We start from the raw sequence: 15,417 nt of genomic DNA, 5'->3' as shown, positions 1-15,417 counted from the left end.
TCCAGACCCGGCTGCGGCCACAAGGACAGTAAGGCTTGTTGCATCTTTACAACGGGGCAAATAACTGCTTATTTAGCATAGTTCATTATTTTCAAAAAGTAACATTATAGCATATAAAAGCAGAAATGAAACCTGTGGAATATACTAAAGAAAACGGTGAATATTATGGGTACTGTAGGCATCTCACAGAGCCGGTGGATTATGGTGTTTCAGAATTCCAACAGAAATAAACATTAAAAACAAGAAGACGTAAGAATGAATGTCATGAAATTGGAGGTTGTGGATCTTTTATTGCTTTTTGACTTATGGCTTTGCAGCTTGCAGTCGGTCTGGTTAATATTGCGTGAATATATATAGTATCGACTTGCTCAGCTCTCTTAGCTACTGTTACCGAACACATCAACAAGAAGTCAGGATCATTGTTTCACCAACGTCATATTGAAACAAATATTAGGAATAGTTACGCTCCAGATTCATGTGCCGTGACCAACTTTAAACTGGTATTCTTCTTGGTTTGCTTGTATTAATGTACAAAGGTCTAGTTCAGGGGTGGGCAACTCCAGTCCTCAAGACCGAGCCTCTGATTGAGCCACCTGTGCTGAAGCAGGGATATCCTGAAAACTTGACCTGATGGTGGCTCTTGAGGACTGCAGATGCCCACCCCATGTCTAGTTGCTACATTGGTCTTTCAGGATTGTCAGGGTATAAAACAGTTTAATAGACCAACGTGAGAGTCCATTAAAGATTACAGCGCCGGTGCTCACCTCGAGTCCTGGCAGAAGTGGTAACACCATAACTGTGTGATGCAGGGAAAAGAAGGGGGAAAGAACAGCATAAGATACACTACTTACACCCAATTAAAGTATCCACCCTCAACTTATCCAATAGGTTCATAAAACCAATCCCTGTATCATTAGCGATAAGGTAATAATATCAGAATAATAACGTACACACTGATAAGCAAATGGAACATCACATAACAACTTTCTATCACATAACATAAAATCATTCAAATCAGTTTAACCTCAGTGTGTTCCTGTATTTCGGAAGCTTTTCTAAGGGTGATTCTGGCTGGGACCTTTAGTTTTATTGGAGAATTGTAAGGGGTGTATATTCACACGAATGTGCACTTGTCACATCTCATTTAAGTGCTGTGCCAGTGCTAGATGTGCGCTTGGCTGATCTTGATTAATTAGATCCCTACACTACATGTGGAGAGCAGCCTTAAACTGCACCTCCTGCAACGCGGTTATTTTCAGCAATGCAACCAGCAATGCAACCAGCAATGCAACCAGCAATGCAAAGGGCAATACAAGTATCAAGAAATGCTTTATTTTATTTTCTGTTTGACTAACCCAAAATGAGGTCTGGGCACAAAATATCCTGTCTGCGTTCATATCTCTAATGCCAGGTAGAGCTCAACATTACGGTAAGTAAAAGTGTATGTACAAGTATGCATGCAAGTGTGTGTGTGTGTGTGTGTGTGTGTGTGTGTGTGTGTATATACACACATACATACATCATCATCTTCAGCTCTTATCGATCTACTGCTGGATGACGGACTCCCCAATGATCTTCCAGGTACTGTGGTTACAGACCTCTCTTCTCTAGACGTGCGAACCTGTCGAGATTCGCTTCCCTGCAAAAAAAACCAAATATTTTGCGGGAGCTAGTGCAGCCAAAAGTTCAAGGGAAACAGGCCACATTTTTGTTTTTTAATTCTCTATTTCCTTGTTTAACGTGGCAGAATAGCAGCCCCTGCGACTTTTCAAAAACGAAAGTGAAAAGTGCTGAGCGAACTTATTGCAAACGTTTGGGTCGAACCAAAACGGGTAAAATTCTACCATCTACACAGTATACAGTACTCTTCTCCATGTTGCTGCAACAAATTTTCTGATTTCATCTTCCCATCTTACTTTTGGTCGTTGTCTTGGTCTTTTGATATTCTGTGGAATCCAGTCGAGTACCATCTTTATCGGATGATGATCATACATATATATGTTGATAAAGAGACAAGCGCAAGGAAGACGCGATAGTATAATATTGTTTGTATGGTTTCTCTCAGTAAAAAGTATGGTAAGTATGACACACATGACCAATGTCCCCGAGGGAACTACCACCATCACCCACCCCCTGAACTTCCAGCCCCCAAATAAACCACCCCAACTTGGCTCCCTTACTGACTATCATGTAATGCTTTAGTAATCAATAAGGAAATGAACCTCTAAAACCATCACCCTGGAGCCCTAAACACCTACCCTGGGCCAACTACCCACATCACCTACCTAATCCTCTGCCCCCTCAACCCTCGTGTGAGTAATGTGCCAACAGAATGAACAAGATCTGTGTTGATGCAATAAAAATATTTATATTATAAATTGTGCAACAAAACAAACTGTATAACAAATACAACATTACTATCGCCCTCTCTTAGCAGGGATGGGGGCCTTCTGGGAATATAGCGGGGTTCGGTGCAGACGTGGTGCGGGGCCTCTTGCCTTCTGCTGCTCATCATGCAGGGACCCTCATCATGGTGCTCCGACATCAAATGGTGTTATGTTGCCATGATGAGGGATCCTGCAGGAAGAGATGGACAAGGGAAAAGCGTTACAGAGGCCTTGCACTATCCCCCTGGCAATCAGTTTCATTCTTGTGGGAAAGACCACGGGGCCTCTGTAACAACAGGGCTCGGTGCACTGAGGGGAGGGTTGTTTTGTTGAGTGTAGGGGGGTGGGAGATGGAGGTAGGTGCCCCGGGGTGGGTGGTTAGGCTTCCTGAGGGGTGGTGGCAGGTGTTAACCCCTTGGTTACCTTACCACTAGCCACGAATGTGGCCAAGGGGGGTAAGTTATGTTTTTTAATATGGTAAATGTATTTTTTTTAATTATAGTTCACCATTGATTGCCAATGTGGCTATCCAGGTCCCCATTGAGAGGGCTTAGGTAGCCACAGTGACAATCAATGGTTTTATGGTGAACATTTATTTTGGAGGGGAGTGGGGGAGGAGGGTAAAACGAGTAGTTTCCCCCAGGGAGCATGCTTAGGCCTCCTGGGGGGTTGGCAGGACGGGTTAACCCCTTGGTTACCTTAGTGGTTAGTAAAGCATTGCATGGCAAGGATTTACTAGTCACTAAGGGTTGTAGGTAGTGTAGTTTTATATTAACCCCTTTGTAGCTCTCGTGGTCAGCTGGAAACCATGACTAGTTCACCAATGAGCTACTAAGCAGTTAATTATGTACTGTCAAGTATTTTAATTACTATTTTATCATCTATTTCAGGTTGGTTTAACTTATCTTGCCTATGTATATATTGGCCATTATATACATAAGAAATACAGGGCTAAAGCCAGCCTGGAGTAGGTGATTAAATATTTGGGTTGAACCAGGTGATCTCCGGAGCTGAACCACGTTGATTTCAGCTCCTGGGACCCCCTGCTTCCCGAGATACACACCTCCGTAGGTGCTGCCGGTGACAAAGAGAGAATATGACGTAAGGGGGGGGGGGGGGGGGCTGACATAACAGCACTGGGATCTAAGCAACCATTTTAAGTCAGCATCCATCTCTTAGGTTTTGTCTGAGTGAACGGGTTATGAGATGAACGGTTTGAATGAGGTTTTTGCTTTTAATTTTTCAAGTGATAATAAACCAAGCAGCTAACTGAAAAAACCTTGAGAATGAGTGCTAAGTGCCAATGTTATGAAAATACGAGCCTGATAGGCACTGTCTCATTCCGAGAGGGGGGCATGAAGTTCTGTATGTAGAGAAAAGGTCAACGGCTGAATAAAGGAATATTGCTGAATCATTTAATTTAGGCATCCCATAATAATGCTTTAACTCCAATGTGTTCATATTCATATTTTGTTTACGTAGTGATGACACGCAACCTTGCATAGGGGGCGTGGGTTTAGTATTTTGTGTATAAATAAGGCCTGTATGCCACCATGTCGTTGGGAGGGTTTTATTTTGAAACTCTCCTCTGCGTGTGCACCGTACACTGCAATAAACTTATTTGTCATTCTGCAAAATATATCCTCAGACTTGTGTTTTTTATTCACAACTTTCTCACCGGTATGTCTCTGCAGTTAAATGTCCCGATCACGGCTTCCTATTGGCCCCTTGTGACCTTGACATTTAAACAGCAGAGAGATACCGGCACCCCTAAGGAGGAGTATATCTCGGAAGAAGGGGGCCCGCGCAGCTAAAATCAACGATATTCAGCTCCGGAGAAACTCTTGCATCAAACCTAATTTTAAAATAATGTCGGGGACAGATTTAACCCGTTATTACTGATTTTGACTTTTTGGGGCTGATCCGTGGATATCCCCGGGCCAAAGAAACCGGACGATCCGAGGCAGATTAAAATCTGCCAAAAAGATTGACCATCTCTATTTTACAGTATATGGTAAATAACATGTTTACATAATGAATTAAGTAGTAGCCAAAATGTATATTATGATACAGTTAATGTTTAATTACTTTTTAAAAAAAAACCATTATTCACCGGTGATGTCACTCACATACTGTATGTTAAATTAATTTACTGTGAAATGTATTTGATAGAAAAATATTGTATTATCAAATTTCATATCACAATTCTTATTTGTGACTTGGGTATTGGGCACTATTGACAGCTGCCAATCACATACTGTATGGTATATACTGTGTGTATGTGAATACGTTCTTGTGTTAAATTTGGACCCTTCTTATATCAGTTACTTACCTGGTGAAGAGGAACTCAGCGGTGCGAATGGGGCGATATTCAGGAAGGAAACTATAAGAAGGTAACACAGAATGTATTAAGTAAAGGTTCTGTACATCATGACATCTGCTGCTTAAACAGATTTACATGTAGTGACATTAAAATACATGTGGACTGTATTGGCTTAATATGTGAAATAACTATATTTGATATAATAAAATTGTAAAATGGCAGTCATTTGTACAGTATATGTACATATATATATATATATTTCTTTAACAGTACTGTACTATTATAATGGCAGATTTCAAATATTTGTATTAAAGCATAATGTAATGTAATGTTGGTCACATACAGAAACTGTAGTGTGTGTTACATCAGGGGTGAGCATACTTTTTATGCCGAGCCCACCTTTTCACCCATAAAATTTCTCGGGCCCCCCCTGCCTGATGTAATCAAAATCACATGAAAAAAAAAAAAACCCTTTATTAAACGGTATACAATATAAATCCAAATATGTTTAAATACTTACATATTTCAGCAGCTCGCGCTTGCAAAATTAGGCTGCGTCCACGCTGCCGCTGAGAGCGGTGACATCACCAACTCTCCAAGCATGAGCACAGGGTGTCCTGCATAATTTTGCAAGCGTGGATCGGGGCTATTTGTGTGTGTGTCTGTGTGTGTCTGTGTATTGACCGCTGCTGAGCGCACATCAAAGTCAATTTTGTTTGTCTCCCCAAGCGCCAAGCTTGGGAGAGCGTACGTGCACAAAGGCAATACTTTGGGGGGGCATTCATCCACCTCTTTGCTACCTCCTTCCCTCTACCCCCCCTTTTTTTCTTCCTTCCCCGCCATGCTTTTTGTCTTGCTATCCCCATTGTCATCCAAACTCCTACCTACATTATTATTTATTTTTTCCCGTTTTCAATGTTGTGTTTTCACAGTTTTTTTACATAATTTCTGTACATTCATAGTATGAGTGATATAGTGGCAGCCGACCCTTTCACTTGCAGAGGATCGCAGTGAAGCAGGTTGCCAGCAGAGGAGAGCAGGATCACAGCGCTATTGCAGGGCAGACACCGAAGGAGGGGCGTTTGACTTCACCGTGCTCGGGCGTGCTCCTCCCTGTACCTCCGAAGCCCCTGCGTGTGCGCTCACACACCATCACATTGCCGCCACCTGCACTATCCTGTTCAGCCATCCGCACACATCTTCGGCTGCCCGCCCGTGCACATCTTCTTGGCCGCCCCTCGCGCACAGCGTCTGCCGGCCCGCGCACCCAGTTTTCGTTGCACACCGCCTGCGCCACCCTAAATAATCTTGCGCCTCATTGCCCCCCCCCCCCCAGTTTGCGCACCACTGCATTACAACACACACTCTCTCAATCAATCACCACATACACTCAATCACCACACACACACACACACACACACTCAATCAATCACAACACACACTCAATCAATTACAACACACACACTCAATCAGTTTGCGCACCACTGCATTACAACACACACTCTCTCAATCAATCACCACATACATTCAATCACCACACACACACACACACACACACACACACTCGATACCCCCCCCCCACACACACACACACTCAATCCCCACACACTCACACAAACACACACACACAATCCCCCCACACACACACTCAATCCCCCCCCCACACACATACACACAATACCCCCCCCACACACACACTCAATCCCCCCCCCCCACACACACACACACACTCAATCCCCACACACACAATACACACACACACACACACACACACACACTTTCTCCTGAGGGGGCGACATGCTCCGATCCCCCAACCCCCCAACCCGCTCACGACTAGTGAGCAGACAGGAAGAGAAGGAGGGGCTGTCTGTGTGCAGAGAGAAGCCCCGCCCCCTCTGCAAGACACAGACATAGAAGCAGCAGCACGGAGCTTCTGGCCGCCCGTGCACAGCTCTGCCCGCCCCCAGGTTTCCCTGCAAGCAGCCCGCGCCCCCACTACATAGTCTTGCGCCCCCCAGTTTGCGCACCGCTGTTTTACATTAATATTACTGCACATTCCAGGTATGTGAGTAGTGCATAATATTGTTGATAACATACAGTAATGACCTTTAACATATTATCATTTGGTTACCTGCTTCCTCATCTGGCATTGGTCGGCCTGTGTCCCTGACCCATTCGATGTCGGGGTGGATTAGGTGCTTCAAAGAATTCTTATAGGCATTGTATAGCACCGCCATAGGAGACCCTCCACCTGACCCTCTACAATGTGTTGCCTCTTCAGCTATTTTGGCCTTCAACCTCCGCTTAATGTCAGCTTCTTACAGTGCTGGGCACTGCGCAGTACTATACCAGCACTGTGTACCACATCGGTTATCTACTTCTACTTGACATTCTTAACAGACATAGTGGGTATGAATGCCATACTCCGAGGAATGACATCGTAGCACACTACTATATTTCATATAAGAAATGTATATTCTCGTCATCCGTTATCTTCAGGTTTTGTAGCTGCTAAATCTCAACTGCCTCCGTGCCATGATCAGTTGGAGGAGGCTGGACATGAGCCTCCCGTGGACATTGATGCTGCTCCGTGCCTGCTCCACCCACACCCCTCTGCCTTGTTACTCTCTCGTCTCCCCACTCCTCCTATCCTGGCGTGTTTCTGCACTGATGACTGAACCCCCCCCTTCTCCGCCCACCACCACTCCTCACACTCCCTCCACTCCTCAGGTCCTCACTCCTTTGCCCACCACCAGTCCTCACACACCCTCCACTCCTCAGGTCCTCAATCCTCCGCCCACCACCAGTCCTCACACACCCTCCACTCCTCAGGTCCTCACTCCTCTGCCCACCACCACTCTTCACAATCCCTCCACTCCTTCTGTCCTCACTCCTCAACCCACCACCACTCCTCACAATCCCTCCATTCCTTTAGTCCTCAACGTTCCAGGCAGTATCGGTTCCTGGAACTCACCAGAGGGAACCCCCCACAGACCCTGAACTGATGTGGAGAGCATTCTGCCTCAGGCATACAGACAGATTTCCCCTGGCCCAGGTCTAGTTACTTCTGCCCCCTGTCCCCCCTTGCCGGCGATCTTGCGAGCCTCCCCCCTCCCCCCCAATTTCATACCTAACGAGCCCCCAACTCTTCCCAGGTATTTCTCTCCCCTCCGTCTCACTCCCTCCTCACTCACCCCTCTCATTTTCCCCCCTCCATCAATTACCCAACTGTCACTCAATCCCCCCTGCCTCGCATGTATTTCTCTCTCCTTCGTGTCACTCGTACTCCCTCTTTTCCTCACTCTCACCCTTACACTCCCTCCGATAGACATAGAAAAATACACACTACACCCCCCCAATACATACACAGAAAATACACCCACCCCCCAATACATATAAAAAAAATACACCCACCCCCCCAATACATATTAAAAAATACACCCACCCACACCCCCCCAATATCTACGACGCCACGCCAAGCTCCCGACACTGGCACGCACTGAGCCCCTCTCTCGTGCTGGTGCAAGCCAGAAGCTGAGGCCCAGCTTGCTTCCGGCACGCTGAGTTCAGAGAGGCCCGTCGCGTTCCAGCGTTAGAAGCTTGGCGTGGGACAGAGTGAGGGAGGCCAGGAGCTGGGCAAGAGCCGGGGCCGGGCAGCAACTGCTTTGTCCGGCCGCCGGCCCCCCGCAGCCACCGGGCCCAGGGCACTTGTCCCGGCATTCCCCCCGGTCCGCACTTCTGCCCTGCCTACAGATACCTCTCTGTAGACTTGTGTTAAAGGTTTGTAAGAGGCCTAGTCTTCCAGCCCTCCGATTGGGACTGCTGAATGTTAGGCTGCGCTTATAGTGCCGGCGACAACGACGTTGCGGCAAAACAAATGCATTGCCGCCGTCGCGTGCACTTATAGTAAGCGCGTGTGACGGAGCGACGGTTCGGTTGCGATCGCTGGAAGTCATCTCCATTTGATTTTTTCAGCGACCGTAGCCTGACCGTCGCGTCGCCGGCACTATAAGCGCAGCCTTAGGCCAGAGGGATGGGGAGAGCGGAGGCGTGCTAACGCTGAGGCTCGCCTGCTTCAGTCAGCACGATTGCACGGACTTGCAGGCGAACCAGCGTGCGCGAAGGGAGCCGGGGGGAGGTGGTTGGAGGCGGGGCAGTGACGTCGCTGGGCCAATCGCCCGCGACACACTGACGTCAATGTCACGGCGCCGTGACGTTGACGCTGCTGTGCTGTGATTGGAGGTTTTCAGCCGACAGCACGCTGAAAAACAGCTTGGCGCTCGGCTGAAACCTCCATCTCGTCAGCACGCCTGCGGACGCTCGCGTGAGCCCCCTCTCAAGGCATCCTCATTGAGGATGCAGGGTCTCAGCGCGGAGCGTCCGCACGCCTCAGCACGGCCTGTCCGTCTATGGACTCGGCCTGAGTCTGTCCCCTACATGGGGTTAGGCCTGGTGGTTGTTTTCTGTGCTAATTGTGTTTTCTGATATGAAGCTGTTTTCTGGTTAACGCTGCTGGATAATAAAGCCTACGTTTATTTTCCCCTAACACGTCTCCTGTGTTTGACCTCAGCGCACAACTCCTACAGCAACCTTTCTGATAAGTAAGGCAGTTTCCCCAAATGGTCCATTGATCTTATGCACAACTCGCTCGCATTGTGTTGGGTGTCACTTAGAAATCTCAGTAAAAAACAAACAAAACATATCTTTCTGATGGGTTCCAGTCATCAGCACTACACACAAAAAGTCATCTTAACCCTTCAGTGTTTGATCTGCAACATGTCTATGAATTTGACAGTATATTACATGCGCTGTAAATTATTCTTTGAGCACAATCTGGGCACTGTTGGCATTCTTTGCACCTCATTTTCTTTTCTGCTGTGAGAGAGCACCTTCTACTGAAAGACTACTGTACATGAGACCTTTCAAACCAATACATTGTATTTTAAGTGGTCCAGCTGGGAACAAGCTTCTAATCCTAAGAGCATAGAGAGAAAGTGTTCAAAAGCTCAATAGGACCTGTCAATATACTTCTACATCGTGTGAAAAGCCTTTTTTTTTTCAAGTGCTGCCAAAAGGTGTTGGGGAGGTAGAACTAATGATTTAAGGACACATTTTGACAGCATGGTTTATAAAAAAAAAAAAAAAAAGGTTAAGTGTCTTAAAACGAATGGCTTTGTGCCTAAATACAGGGGAGCACGAACCAATTAACGAAGTGAGGACAGCTCTTTCAGTCTCCGTTTTCTATAGTCTGGTCAGAAACACATAATTACATGCACGCCTCTTTTTTCTTCAAAGTGCAATGCAACTGTAAAGACGTACAGCAGAGGGCCTGCAGTTCCATAGCATTATCTCATCTTAAAGCCATTCAATAAAGTACAAAGCTGCCATCTGCACTATAGAACCCTGCAATGGTTATTTCTGAAATAAAATCTTAGTTTCAGCAGCCCTCATGTAAAACTTCCAGACGTTTGCTGCTGTGTTAGCGCACCTGGTAACTAAGCGGATGGAAGTGCTGGGTGTCCTGGCAAAGTCAGAGGTCTTACATGGGCAGAGGTGCAGCGTGTCAGAATTGTGAAATAACGTGGCTTTGGAAGTGGGAAAGGCCGACTCTTGCACTCTTGTGATGAAACAATACATGCCCACCAAGAAAGAAAAGACCCCAGGCATATTTCGTTGGTTTGTTCTTAATGGGATCTGTCATCTTCAACTCAGAAAGGAGTAAAGTATTTGGACTTGGGGTGGAAAGTTGAGTTTTTATTGTGTATGTTGGGTTTGCCGGTATAGCAGAGTGCGTGTAATTGTTTAACCCCTTCCCTGCTAACAAAGTAGCCAACACTTTGATCTGAAATGCTTTGCACCTCTGGTTCTGACCAACCCTTGGGGTCACGGCACCAGCCATCCAATACCCAAATCCATCGCGATCATGTGACGGCATCGCCACCCAATCCAGAAACAGAAGAGGCGTCAAGTCGCGTAAGTGCAGAACGCGATCTCCCCTGGAAACCAAGCTGTAAAAGGCTGGCATAACCAGTACGTCACAGGGCTCCTTGTCTTCCGAACCCGGTGACGTCTTAGGGCACCTAACGGGTTTAATGTATGTTAGAGAGAGAACCTTTGGGTTATTAACTTCTGATCCAACAGAATAAAAGGATGAGAAATTGTCACCTGTTGTAAGAGTTTAACAGAAAATATTCATGAAATAGACATAGGGAGAGATTTAATAAGGTTTGTTGTTTGGTAATGCACCCAATCAGTTAAATGTAAATACAGGCGTACTACATTCTCCTTTTTAGTTTTTGCTATGTTACCATGTTGAAGGTTACTGGTACACAAACCTTTTAACATTGTGTACCATGCATGTAAAATCTGGTTGGTAATCTGTCCTTCATGTCACCTGTAAACTGCCTTTCAGACTTTGGAGCGTATTTACAAAGTTTTCGATTAAACATTTTTTTTGTGTGCCCTTGAAAATATTAGTGGTAAAAAGTATTAAAAACATTTTTTTTTAAATGTATATATGAAGACGCATAATTTGTTTGTAATAATTTTTGACATTTTGTTTACGTGAAAACAGAATTGTGTCTTTTATTTATAACTAATAATGGTAAATACAAATGGTTAGTGTAATAATATATATAATAGCCATACTGTGGCAATTACATCTTGTTAACCTGTATAATAGGGAGGGGGGGCAAACTCGGTCCACAATAGCCACCTGGTTTTAAGGAGATCCCTGCTTCAGCACAGATGGCTCAGTCAGAATGACTGAGTCACTGATTGAGCCATGTGTGCTGACGCAGGGCTATGCCTAATACCTGGCCTGTTGGTAGCTATTAAGGACTGGAGTTGGCCACCCCTGCTTTAAAACTAGTTGAGCACAGGCGTGACTGAGCCTGATTGGGCCACCTGTACTTAAGAAAACCTGGCCTGTTGATGGCTTTTGAGAAGCGAGTATGGCCACCCCTGCTATATAATGTAACATCTGTGTTGCTTTGAATATATAGCAACTTAATTCACTATTAAGTGTCTTTTTAGCGTAGAAAAACAAGTTGGTGGGTGATTTTGAGGCACTTTAAATTTGATATGAACTCTTTTAGTGCCTGCCATTTACATGTGCAAACGCCGGCAATTTCTATACGCCAAAACAAAAGTAAAAAATATTTTGGGACACAGTGGCTCAGATAGAGAAATTTGAGTTAGGTCCATAGGGGGGAGGGGAGGGAGGTTAACTCAAGCTTAAGGGCCACCAACAGGCCAGGTTTTAAGGATATCCCTGCTTCAGCACTGATTGGGCCACCTGTGTTGAAGCAGGGAAATCCTTAAAACCTGGCCTGTTGGTGGCCCTTGAGGACTGGAGTTGGCCACCTGTGCCATAGTGGTACAGAAAATGCAATTGAAATGGAGTTTGACATGCAGCAATTGTGCACCAACAAAGCCGCTTGCAACACCTAGTATGTAGCTTCTTCCAACGCCTAGTACAAAGCCTCTTCCATTCGGAACCAGTCTCTCAGCGCGGGGGGAACCTGTCTAATAAGTAGATAACGAATGCTACTTTACGCAGCCAGTCGTCCTGAAAGGATAGGCAGAGGGCCAGCAAATGAGCAGATGTCAAGTCCGCATGGAGTGCAGCTAAGAAAGAACATCTCGTTGCACTAACTTTGCTTCTGTGCATGAGCACCATGGATGTCCGTTAATGATTACTGCTGCCCTGGCACTGTGTCAATCTGTCTTTTCTGCTTAACCCCTTCTCTGGGAAGCCTGCAACAGATGGCTTTGAAGCCGACTCTAGCAGTAACAGGGGTTAATTATATAGGTCCTCAAGGGCCACCAACAGGTCAGGTTTTCTGGATACCCCTGCTTCAGCACAGGTGGCTGCCATTGACCTGTTGGTGGCCCTTGGCGACTGAAGTTGGCCACCCCAGCACTAGCAGAAATCAGGACTGGGCATTGAAATATGGTCTCAAAGTGTTTATTGCCTGTTTTACATTCTTAGCTCTATCACGTATCAGCGCATATTTACTGCTATAAATTAAAGATATATGTACTTTCCAGCACACTGCCTGATCCTCTATAGCAGGGGAGGCCAACTTCAGCCCTCAAGGACCACCAACAGGTCAAGTTTTCAGGCTATCCTTGGTTCAGCACAGGTGGCTTTGACCGAGCCACCTGTGCTGAAGCAGGGATATCCTGAAAACCTGACCTGTTGGTGGCTCTTACAGACTGGAGATGGCGACCCCATGGCTAATAAAATACTGTAGTTATCCTGTTTTTCTTTTAGGCTTTGTTTGTGCCTAAACTGTGTGTTCACTTTCTATACTGCTTTCACCACACTACACCTGATGGGAGATTGTTCCATGCATCAACTACCCCATTCACAGGCAGCTATAGTCCCAATTCCATATAGTGAAAACATGTATTGACGTTTGGTTCACAATGCAACAGGTTGATGCAGGTGAATGGGTGTGGATGTGTTAACCATGCGTTACCCGCACCTCTCAAAATATATTATATTTTCCAGCAAGCTCAAAGCCCACCCACCCCCCCCTCACACGCTCAGCGCCAGCGGGGACTCAGCCTTACTGATGATAAACCTTTTCCAAAACAAGTTGTCTTAGTGATAATGTCATCATCATGTCTTTATTTAGTGTCCCTCCGTGAAACAGGGACTAGGTCCTGAACTCGCTCCTACCACAGGGGGGATTGCCGGACCCTTACACCAGGATAAAAAAAAAAAAGAATTAAAACAAAGCGTAAACGTATGTGATGAATAGAATAACACAATTAGGGAAAAGCTAGACAGAAAAAGTGTGTCTTGCGCTGGGTTCCAAAGTCAGCGAAACCCTGTGCATTCTGAACCCAATATGTAAAATGCTTAATACGTCATAAGGGCAATTTTGTACTGAATACGGAAGGTCACAGGAAGCCACTGCAGATAGCGGAGAGCGAGTGTAGTATGTTCAGAACGGCCGACACGTCGAAGCATGCGAGCAGCAACGTTTTGCACTGGCTGGAGCCTCCTAATCAGTACAAGTTCCGTAGTGTAAGACCCCAAGGAACATCTCTCCCCAAGAGGGGTCCCCCCAGGCCACAACTCACCCGACGCTCTCCGGCTCCTGCTCCACAGGAGCTCCGCCGCGAGCGGTCCTCTCCTTCCCCTTCCCTGGCTCCCGTGGCTGCCTTTATTTATTTATTTATAAAATATTTTACCAGGAAGTAATACATTGAGAGTTACCTCTCGCTTTCAAGTATGTCCTGGGCACAGAGAAAAACAAATAATACATGGTTACAAGTACAGTTGCATAAATGAACAAGGTATACATTATATACAAGACATTGCATGCACAGTTAAAGATAATATATATTATGAGCGTATGAAACAGTTACAGACCAGGTTAAAATGTGAGACAGCCTTAGATTTGAAAGAACTTAAACTGGTGGTGGATGTGAGGGTCTCTGGTAGGTTGTTCCAGTTTTGGGGTGCACGGAAGGAGGAGGAACGTCCGGATACTTTGTTGAGCCTTGGGACCATGAATAGTCTTTTGGAGTCTGATCTCAGGTGATAAGTGCTGCAAGTGGTAGGGGTGAGGAGCTTGTTCAGGTAGCTGGGTAGCTTGCCCAGAAAGTATTTGAGGGTGAGACAGGAAAGGTGAACTTTGCGCCTAGACTCAAGTGATGACCAATCTAGTTCTTTGAGCATTTCGCAGTGATGTGTGTTGTAGTTGCATTGGAGAACGAAACGACAAATTGAATTGTAGAGGGTGTCAAGTTTGCTAAGGTGGGTTTGAGGTGCCGAGCCATATACTATGTCTCCATAGTCAATAATTGGCATTAGCATCTGCTGTGCAATACGCTTTCTGACCAGGAGACTTAGGGAGGATTTGTTCCTGTAAAGTACCCCTAGTTTGGCATAGGTCTTGGTTGTCAGGGTATCAATGTGCATCCCGAATGTTAAGTGGGAGTCAAACCATAAGCCCAGGTATTTAAAACTAGTGACAGGTGTTAGGGTGGTTTTAGCGTTGGTTCTAATCAGGAGCTCAGTCACTGGAAGCTTTACAAATTTAGTCTTGGTCCCAAATACCATTGTTACAGTCTTGTCAGTGTTTAAAAACCGTTTGTTTTGGGAAATCCAGTTTTCGAGTCTCAAAAAGTCAGACTGAAGTATGTGTTGAAGGTCAGAGAGGCTATGGCTGTGTGCATATAGGATTGTGTCATCTACATACATGTGTATTGAGGCTTCCTTACAAGCTGTGGGAAGGTCATTAATGAACACTGAGAAGAGTAGGGGCCCCAGAACAGAGCCTTGCAGGACACCACAGGTGATATCCAAGGGGTTGGAGTTAGAACCTGAGATAGACACGTTGGGATCTACCTGATAAGTACAGTACCAGTTTAAAGCATGCTTCCCTATTCCAGAGCTCTGGAGTTTAAGCAGGATAGCATGATCAACTGTGTCAAAAGCCTTTGCAAAATCTAGGAATACTGCACCAGTGAGTTGTCCCCGTTCCATTCCACACTGGATTTCATTGCAAACTTTTAGCAGGATAGTTACGGTGGAGTGTTTGGGACGAAACCCAGACTGGAATTGGCTAGGGAAATTTGTCTTGGTGTAGAAATCGCTTAATTGGGAGTGGACACATTTTTCCATAACTTTGGATAGAATTGGGAGAAGTGAGATTGGCCTGTAGTTTGAGACAGTGTTTTTGTCCC

General features: G+C 45.7%; 1 protein-coding gene across 2 annotated transcripts in view; it reads right to left on the bottom strand.

Annotated features, from left to right (window-relative positions):
* Positions 1-270: 270 nt before the first annotated feature.
* RHBDD1 (rhomboid domain containing 1) overlaps positions 271-15,417 on the bottom strand; it is a 136,519-nt gene continuing 121,372 nt past the window's right edge. The window contains exons 7-10 of one of the 2 annotated variants that reach the window (XM_075570131.1): positions 4,720-4,770; positions 1,917-1,970; positions 1,520-1,639; positions 271-796 (exon numbers count right to left, since the gene is read on the bottom strand). In XM_075570131.1, the coding sequence (XP_075426246.1) occupies positions 1,608-1,639; positions 1,917-1,970; positions 4,720-4,770 (137 nt within the window). In that variant the 3' untranslated portion in view covers positions 271-796; positions 1,520-1,607. The remainder of the gene's footprint in view (positions 797-1,519; positions 1,640-1,916; positions 1,971-4,719; positions 4,771-15,417) is intronic. The other variant, XM_075570133.1, reaches the window with a different exon arrangement.

This window comes from Ascaphus truei, chromosome 14 (genome assembly GCF_040206685.1).
Source record: "Ascaphus truei isolate aAscTru1 chromosome 14, aAscTru1.hap1, whole genome shotgun sequence".
NCBI classification, from domain to species: Eukaryota; Metazoa; Chordata; class Amphibia; order Anura; family Ascaphidae; genus Ascaphus; species Ascaphus truei.
This window is presented reverse-complemented; position numbering and strand designations above follow the sequence as displayed.